Here is a 9,890-nt window from a genome sequence, read left to right as displayed (position 1 = left end):
TATCACTTATCTATATCTAATTTTGTGTTTTAAATACATGTCTCTGTGCTTCAGAAATTAAACCCATAGTGTCCAGCTGAGTGGACATTTTTGTAACTCCATCAAAAATAAGTTCATTTAAAAAAAATTCAATCGCATTGTTTTTTTCATGCCTAAAATGGAAAAAAAAAAAAACACTCAGGAAAAAATCTTCACTAAGGTTCTCATAATTTATGCATGAAAGGGTTAATTAGTATTACTGTTATGACAATTATGTAAATTATTGCCTAATGTCACTAATTTCCACCATATCTACTGAACGTGCTGTATTCAAATTAACAATCCTCAACAACACAATAATAACAATACTACTACTACTACTACTACTACTACTACTACTATTATTATTATTATTATTATTATCATTATTATTATTATTATTAATAATAATAATAATAACAACAACAACAACAACAACAACAACAGCAATAATAATAATAATAATAGTAATTTTTTTTTATATAATTGTAAATGTAGGTATTAAGGGGTTAATGGTGATATAGAACGCATGAAGAAGGTAATGTTGTTTTTTATGATATGATGAAATATTTGGGCAGTTCAATAACTAATCCATAAAGTAATCCCAGTAAAGCCCAGCGGAAGTCAGTGTTTCCTGGGCAGGAAACTGTCAGCAGTGTTTTGTTGCCAGTGGGGACTGTTGTGTTGTGAAAATGGCGGCTCCTCGTCGCTCCTCTCAGCAGCTGCAGCCCAACTCCCTGCTGTCCTCCCCGCCCCGCAGCGCCTCTCGGCCCGTCACCCCTCCTGGTTCTCCGCCGACACCCACCGAAGATGCCAGCCCGGTTTCCCTCGGACCGACCTCGGAGGACCCGCCTGACGGTGAGGTAACCCCGGCCTCTCCCACCGCCTCCTCCCCAGCCCCGGCCCTCAGCAGCAGCAGCAGCAGCAGCTCCAGCAGCACCGCTAGCTCCCCGACCAGCACCGAGGACAGCGGGACCAGCGCCGACTCCACGCCCGAGTCAGGGAGCGGCAACGCGGTCAGCGGAGGCGGCGGCGGCGGTGCAAACGGGGCTTTCAGGGAGCTGTTCGAAGCCTGTCGGAACGGAGATGTGTCCAGGGTGAAGAAGCTGGTGGATGCGGTGAACGTGAATGCTAAAGACATGGCAGGACGCAAGTCAACCCCCCTGCACTTCGCTGCAGGTAAACACAACCAAAAAACAGCCTTTAAGACTAACAGAAGGGTTCACTGTCAGAGTGGGTGGGGGTGGGGGGTCACACAGGTAAACACAGCCATCAGATCCTACATAGCAGTGGTGGAGAACACACACATGTCCATAAATGCAGGTTGGAGGTACTTTACTTGTGCATCACTACATCTCTGAGGCAGATATTAGATCTTTAACCCTTTCATGCACAGTGGTCACTCCAGTGGACAGTTCTTCTCCAGCTGTTCTCTTGTATATTCAGGGTTTTTTTTTGTTTTAGTTCCATATCAGCCAACACAGTGGACCATCCCATAATAATACACTGACATTCAGACCATTACTGTAACTGCACTGTTCTAGATAAACCTGATCTGCACTAACATATTTGAGTGGAAATCAATTATCTGTTAGAAAAAAAATTTTTTTTTTTTTGCATTTTATCTCCATGAAAAGAGTAATAACTAGCATTAGAATATGTTAAAATGTGAGACAACATCAGATTTTATTTTATTTCATTGTTTTCATATCACTGTCTGATATTGGGTTTTAAACACATTTCTTTACTTCAAAAATTAAATGCATGGACATTTTTGTAACTCCATGGAAAAAAAAAACAAAAACCTTGATCAGATTGTTTTTTTCATGCCTATGGAGGAATAAAAACACTCAAGAAAAAATCTTAACTAAGGTTCTCATAATTAATGCATGAAAGGGTTAATTCCACTGCATTTATTTGACAGCTTTAGCTACTCATGAGTTGAGGATTTTACACAATAAATAAGAATACATAGTTAAATCAACCCCAACCCTGACATTTTTCTAAAACTGCTGAAAAACATCAGACCAACCTGTCATACGATATGTCAGAGAAACAGATATTAGAGAAAAAATCTATAATCTGTAAACAGATCACATCAGAATTGTATTTTGCTTCTTCTCATAAATCACGTGATGAACCCACAGATATATCTAGTATCCCATTCAATATTAGCTCAAACTGGCTCCACCTGATTATCTAATTATGTCAAATACAATAATATAACAGTCAGATGAACCAAACCACTACTTTTACTTCATCTGTGTTTGTACTTCTATTAAAGTAAAGTACATGAAAAATTCTTACACTAGTTTCACTAAATGTTTACTTTTACAGCAACAAAAACTGTTAAATCTTTTTCAGTTTAAGTATTATTTTAAGCAAGATATTAGTGTAATAACTTCCATAAATGAAAACAAGTTCCTTAAAACTCTGTTTCTGGTAATGAAAATAAAGTATATTGGTCATGTTAACAACCGAGTTTCTGTCACACTGAAAAGAGTAAACAAATACAGCATAAAATGTGACAAGACAGAGTTTTAGTTATGTATGTAAACAATACAAATCTCAGCTGGAATGTAAAAGGCAGTGTTGTATCTTTGTTGTTCACTTTTCAGATTTTTTTTCTTACATACATAAATAATTACTATTTCTATCCTGTGTCTGTTACGTTCTGTGTAAAGTGTTCAACACAGGCAGTAAAATAAAAAAAAAAAAAATCACAAGTAAAGTTTATAAAACAACGTCCACTCAGCCCGTAACAGAGGCCTGTGTATTTGTGCATCATCTTTGCCTCAACTGTTTAGATGCAACTGTACTGGTTTATTTATCACTGCGGGAAAAAAAGTGAAACAGGCACATCTGTTTGTCATCCCAGGCCTCTCTAATCCTCAGAGTGCAGCTTGAACAAGAACAGATTCATCTTTCAATTCAACATTTTCTCAAACATCTGCTACAGAAGCTTCACAAAGGGACAAATAATATTCTAATGCGAAACTCTGATGCTTCCTAATAATGAGTTGCCTTTTTCATCTTCAGATATGCTGTTTACAGACTGTCTAAAGGCTTTTGGTTTGTCGTCTCGAAGATCTGTTTGAAGTTTGGTTCAGTCTTCTCTTTTTTGTCTTCCTCTCTTTCTTTGAACTCTTCCTGATTGTATCTCAGGTTTCGGGAGGAAAGATGTGGTGGACCATCTGCTTCAAACAGGTGCTAATGTTCACGCTCGGGACGACGGGGGCCTGATCCCACTTCACAACGCCTGCTCCTTCGGTCACTCAGAGGTCAGAGTTCACATTAGTGCATCTGATCAGATGTTTAGTCTTCAGACGGTGATTGACCCATAAATAATCCATAATCTTCCACTGTGAAAACATGAATACCGTCCATTCTTATGAAACTGTTTAGTCTTTTCTCTCACATTTGGGACTTGAATACAAAGGCTACGGAATTGAAATTATCTAATGCTGGTTCTTTGTTATTCATTGTTCTCATTGACGCAGTTGAAAGTGTATCTGAGGTCATGTGAGTGTCAAAAGCTTATTCTAAATCACTGTGAAAAAAGGGTGTGATCAGATGTGCAAAGAGTTTTAAAGTATTTCACTCCAGTAAAAGTACTGTTGGGTCTGAGGAGAAATCAAATTGTACAGTAACTTGTGCACTTGTGTGTAAATTTATTCAAAAAAGTAAAGATTAACTTATCTAAATGTTACTATAATATTACTTTTCATATTTTTCAGCTGATACTAGTCATTTGTGTCTTTACACTGCATAAGAACCTCTATCACATGGGCGATATGGCCCGAAAATTAAATCTCCATTGTATTTTCCCCAATGTAGAATTGGACAATTTCCAATTTTAATCAACTGTTTTTGGGGTGGCCATGGCTCAGGAGGTAGAGCGGGTCATCCAGTAACTGAAGGGTTGGCGGTTCAACTCCCTCTCTTCCCTAGTCGTGTGCCGTTGTGTCTTTGGGCAAGACACCTCACCCACCTTGCCTCCAGTGTCACTCAAACTGGTGTATGAATGTTCAGTGGTGGTCGTAGGGGCCGTAGGGCAGCTGTGGCTACAAACATAGTTTACCACCACCAGAGAGTGAATGTGAGAGCGAATGAATAATGGATCAATAATGTGCCTTTGGATGGCTTAAAAAATGCTATAGAAATCTAATCCATGATTATTATTATTATTATTTTATTTATTTTTATTTTATTTTATTTTTTTCTGGCTTCATGGACTGAAGACATAACATGATTCAAAAAAACACTTACTTCACTAAAACTACATGCCATAAACCACTAGAGAAATCACATTTTACATGTACATATTAAAAAGCAGATTGCATTTAGAATTTTAATAAGAAAGCTCTATAGGTGAATAATCTTGATTTTTGGCCTTTTTCACGATCTTCATAATTAATCTAATTAATTTGATGTATTTCCCAGCTGTGACTCAGCTAGAATGCTAACGTCACTGGTTTTAATATAGGTTGGCTCACAGGATGCACTACTCCTTTCAGCTACAACAACAAGCTCAGAGGTAACAATAAGGCACTGAAAACAGCAAGTTTTGACAAACACACATGCAAACATACAAATGTTTCACCAAAACAACTTCTCCATTGATGCAGTTTTGCAAAGGCATTGTTGTTGCATCCTGTTCTTAGCGCCAGACAAGGTGAGTGTGGGTTCATTGAAAGAAGTGGCCACACAACCCAGAGAAGTTTTACCTGTTTTCAATAAAGATAGTATAAGGTGTCAGATCAAAAAATGTGGACATTCCTCATTATAACCAGGGTTTGGTTGGTCTGTTTTGGCTTCAAAAATGGCAGTTTGCTAGACCACGAGATTTACACAAGCATAAAACATTTTATGTATCAAACACCTGTGAACCTTCATCATCAGAGGTATCGGCCAACATTGACCACTGCTAAATAATTTTCACTGGTGCGATTTGGAGGCTGACTTTCTTGGCGTGTTCATGGAGAGCTGTTTTGTTTAACTGTGTGAGAGAGAGAAATTAAAACTGTAGTGATGTCAAACACATCAAATTTAACATTACTAATTATGTATATGCATATAAATCAGTAACAACAATTTTAATATTATTTCCACCCCGCATATAAAGTCTCAGACAGATGTGCTAATGTGTTTCCTCCTCCACTCCATTAACCTCTGTGATCAATCTAATGTTTACCGTTTTGGATGTTTTAAAGGCTTTTAGTGCTTTGTTGGAGAGCACTTTGCTGCACTTTACCAATGCAGCTACAGCGTATGATGACAGTAATGATTACCACCGTGATGGGAGTAAACAAAGCCATCACTCAGGCAGTTCACAGGTGAACCTCAGTAAGTGGTCGCTTGACTTGGTTTTTTTGTGGTTAAAGAGAGAGTCACACACTTGAGCCTGGAGTGTTGTGGAGGTTGGGCTGCAGTTGGATGTGGTGCACGGCCAAATGAGCAGCAGCTGAAGAGGTGGGCCTTGGGTTGGTGACCCCGGCTAAGACAGCTGTGAGTGGGAGATGTTTTGGTGGATAGTCCGCTTCACTTTGAGTTGTTGCCACTCAAGGAAAACAAAGCAAAAGATGCTATCGTCATGAAGGTCAGTACGGATTAGGGCTGCGCTATTGAAACAGTCGCAGCCACAGTAACTACCCCTGTGTAATATATAGATTATGTTATCTAATCTGAAAAGGCTGCAGTTTATATAGGATGATATAGGGTGGTCTAAGTGCAGGAAATGCCAGTATCTCTGCTGTATGCAAACATCTGGAACTGAGCGACTCTGAGGAGAGAGTTACCGTGTAAAACATGCAAAATTAATTTTTGTCCTTGTTTTTATGCAAGCATGAATCTGTTTGATTTGACATTTCTACATCAGTTATGTGTGTATTTTCCTTGTTACTCAACCATGTAGACTCGCATTCAGATCAGAATTTTACCCACTATGATCACAACATGACTTTTTCACTAAGCTGTGCAGCTCTAATTAAGACTCAGGCAGACTGTGATTTCACCAGGCTGATAAGTTTATCCGCAGACACAATTTGTGACATGGATCTATTAAACCTGGGTATTAAACATGCAGATTGTGACATCAGTTGAATCTCAGGCTACAGTTCAACTCAGATGTCATCAGTATGCATTGCTTTCTGCACTGCTTTAGTTGTTAACAAGCTTAGCTAATGGTGTCTACAGTGGCATTTATGTGTATGGAGAAAAATCTAAAGTCAAGAGGAAGGAGGAGACTGTAGACTTGGTTGTGACTCTGGAAAAGAGGGAAACCTGGGATTCCAGTTTTACAAAGAGAGCTTGAAATAAATAGGTATAGCAAATGTAAACACACCTGTCACATTGATCAGTATGTTCCTATTGGTTGTTTAACAGATGTAGGTCATAGCAGCTTCATACTGTGAGAAGGACAAACTAAATTTCTCACACTGTCAGAGCATTACTTTTTATTGTTTCAAACTGTCTTTGGTTGCAAGACCAGGACAACAGCCAAGTGTGACTGTCTCTATCCAATGATGCAGGACAGATGTTTTAAACTGGTGTCTTTATGTGTTCTCATCATTCATTGTGGAAAAATGAATGGACAAAATCGTGCATCATTTGAGTACAGTGGGCTTAAGAAATCAGATTACCTCCAAATGCAGTATGTGCCACTCAAGCCAAACATTTTAGCCTCAGTACAGAAAAGTAAATCAATATTTTTTCGGCAGACCTTCTGTTACAACCCAACTTAGGAGAAAGATTCATAAACTTCACATAAAAAAGTTATTGTTTAAGTTTATTTCAGACACAAACACTAGAAAAGCACTCAGAGAGTGCAGACCCCCGCCAAGGCAGATCAGCCCCCTCCCGATCACCACCAAAATTTAATCACTTGTTCCTTGTGTTAGTATCAACATTTCCTGAAAATTTCATCAAAATTCATCTATAACGTTTTGAGTTTTCTTTCTAACAGACAGACAGACAAACAACCCCCAATGAAAACATAACCTCTGCTGTCCTGGCGGAGGTAATAATAATACAAAACATAGGGAAAAAGGAAAAAAAACAAAACAAAAACAAGACTTATATATATATATATATATATATATATATATATAAATAGAAAATGGAACAACTGTTGTGCCTGAAAGGGAGTAGCAAGAAGCCCCTGCTTATCTAGTCCTACCCCCCAGTCCCAGTCCTCAGACTGTTAGTGCCTAATCACGTTATATAACATAAGATTGTGATTATCCATAAACATATATACACATCCCTACAAACCTGTAGACCCATACACATACAGTCACATACACATATACGTACACACCAAATTATATCTCCATCTGTACACCAACCCACATCTGCACACCCACTGTTATTATTGTCTGAGAGTTTGAAAACCACCTCTTTAAAAGTTCCATAACCGGTAATGGTCAAAAGTATAAAAAAATCTACTTCATCTACTTTATATCTGCAACATACGATATAGATATTTTATAGCTGTAGACATACAAATAAACTATAAATGACCAACTCAGAAAGACAAACACACTGAGATCTGTTCCTTTTGCTTCCATTCCTGAGTCAGTGTGGTTGTTGTGTGTTGTTGTTTCCAGGTGGTGTCCTTGTTGCTGTGTCAGGGCGCTGACCCCAACGCTCGAGACAACTGGAACTACACACCGCTTCATGAGGCGGCCATCAAGGGCAAAATAGACGTTTGTATAGGTAAGCACACATTCAAAAAACACTGGATACTTTTTGGAGCAAGTAAATACTGTGTACAAGTTGTGTGTATGAATGAACATTCTTAAATATATACACAGTTAATGTAATGATGCAAAAAGTTCAGTGACTTACTGAGAATTACCATTGTACTATATGTTTACTAAGAAGTGATCTAATGGTATTTTTGTGCATCTCAAAAAATTAGAATAATGTGAAAGAGTTGAAAACTTCAACATACATTAGTCTCAGAGAAAGTTAATGATAATGTGTTTTAATTTACACCATAAATATATTCATTCATTTCTAAAATCTGAAAACAGCAAATATGTTAAATTATGATATAACGTATGAATTATCTTGTCTCAAATTATTAGAATAACACAAATAAGGCTTGCTTTAAGGATTGCTCCTTGAGGCAATAGACAATAGTAGCGTTTCAAAGTAAACTAGAAGCACTCGGAGAGCGCAGACCTCCGCCAAGGCTGATCAGTGGGCCCCCCCGTGGGCCCCCCCACCCCCGATCACCCCCAAAAGTTAATCATTTCTTCCTTATCCCATTTCCAACAAACCCTGAAAATTTCATCAAAATCTGTCCATAACTTTTTGAGTTATGTTGCACACTAACGGACAGACAAACAGACAGACAAACAAACCCTGGCGAAAACATAACCTCCTTGGCGGAGGTAACTATAGTTACAGCTGTGGGAAGCCTTCTGATTTGGAAAAAAATATGATAATTTACATACTTCACCGAGAGGGGAACACACAGATGTCCATGTTATTCTAATATTTGAAGACAAGGCAGGGCCTTAGGTACGCCACCAAAGGATTTCAGACATCACCTAACCAGATTAATCTAATATGGAGAGCATCAGATTTAACTAAATGACTTTTCCCAGATCTAACAGATGCAGTTACTCCCCTGTGGACTTTTTAGCAAGTTTCTTTTCAAGCCTTTTGATTTGATTTATTATCTGCTCTAGTTTATCCAACGCTGCATGCAGATACAGCTGTAAATGATGTGAACTTATATGTATTTTTGTTTATATATAGGAGCCAACTAGCACCCAGATACCCTCCTGAAAGCCTAGGGACAACCTGGCAAGGTGTTAAAAAAATTGGTCATGACACATTTGCTGTTCCAGTTCTCTAAAAATCAGAGTAAAGTAAAGCATGTTATGCATAAACTCTGTATGAGATAAGTAAAGCCTTTATGTGTTTAGTGGGTTCAGTGGTAATGTTGCCAGTGGGTCAGAAATTCGTTTATTATGACACTCCAGCTGCATTTGTGAAACTTGACGTGCCTGTGATAAATTACCTTATTTTATCTGCCTACCTGCCAGCTGCAGGAAACTGTAATACATAGTTTTTCCCCACATCCTCTTACTCAACATGACTGAACTCCTTTTTCCAGGATAACTGCAACGCTTGCATGTCAACTCTTAAATATCTTTACCCACTGCCCTTTTCACTACAGATGAGGAAGAAGTGAGATAGCTTATTTCTTAGTCACTGCCATCATCAAACCCCAAAAACCTGTGTGGAGGTTTTTTGCCACTTGCTCAGTCAGGCTAGTCAGTTGCTATCCTGACACGGCTCTTACTTCCTCTGGGCAAGCAGGCACCCCTTACTGTTGCGGTCTGGTTTAGCTTTTTCACATTATTCTGTTATTTTGAGGTGCTCTGACTAATGCTACATCCATTCATTTGCGGCACCAGTTTGGCTCTGAACCGTATAATGCAATTGGAATAAAAATGAAAACACGGCCTTTCAATTAGTTTATTAGGTGGAGTCTGGGACTGTAAATGGTTGTAGAAATGGGTCCTGCCGTTTGCATGGTTCCTTTGGGTTCAGTAAAACTCATTTATGACACAGCTGAATGTTGTCGGTTTTACTGCTGTGCACACTTTTAGGTACTAAATTAAAACATGTTTTGTGTTTGTGTGCATAACTTTTGTTTTAAAAGCCTCCCCGGCCAATCCTCCAAAGTCATAACCAACAGTTCGGTCTAATTATGCAGGCATTTTATTTTAGAAACCATAATAAACCACCCACAGACTGCGCACTATTATTTTCCATTAAGCATACTAAAGCAGCAAATAACCTGCAAATTGCAAACCCTGTATAATACCTCACTTCTTAGCCTGCACAACGGG

The 9,890-nt window shown here is 38.5% G+C and overlaps 1 protein-coding gene across 2 annotated transcripts in view; it reads left to right on the top strand.

Moving 5' to 3' along the window:
• The first annotated feature begins 687 nt into the window (after positions 1-687).
• The window catches only part of LOC115429514 (poly [ADP-ribose] polymerase tankyrase-1), a 158,385-nt gene continuing 149,182 nt past the window's right edge, over positions 688-9,890 (top strand). For both annotated transcript variants that reach the window (XR_003936795.1, XM_030149037.1), the window contains exons 1-3: positions 688-1,197; positions 3,184-3,299; positions 7,626-7,734. Coding sequence is in view for 1 of the 2 variants with exons in the window: in XM_030149037.1 (XP_030004897.1) it covers positions 711-1,197; positions 3,184-3,299; positions 7,626-7,734 (712 nt within the window). In the remaining variant the exon portion in view is untranslated. The remainder of the gene's footprint in view (positions 1,198-3,183; positions 3,300-7,625; positions 7,735-9,890) is intronic.

Source organism: Sphaeramia orbicularis, chromosome 12 (genome assembly GCF_902148855.1).
Source record: "Sphaeramia orbicularis chromosome 12, fSphaOr1.1, whole genome shotgun sequence".
NCBI classification, from domain to species: Eukaryota; Metazoa; Chordata; class Actinopteri; order Kurtiformes; family Apogonidae; genus Sphaeramia; species Sphaeramia orbicularis.
This window is presented reverse-complemented; position numbering and strand designations above follow the sequence as displayed.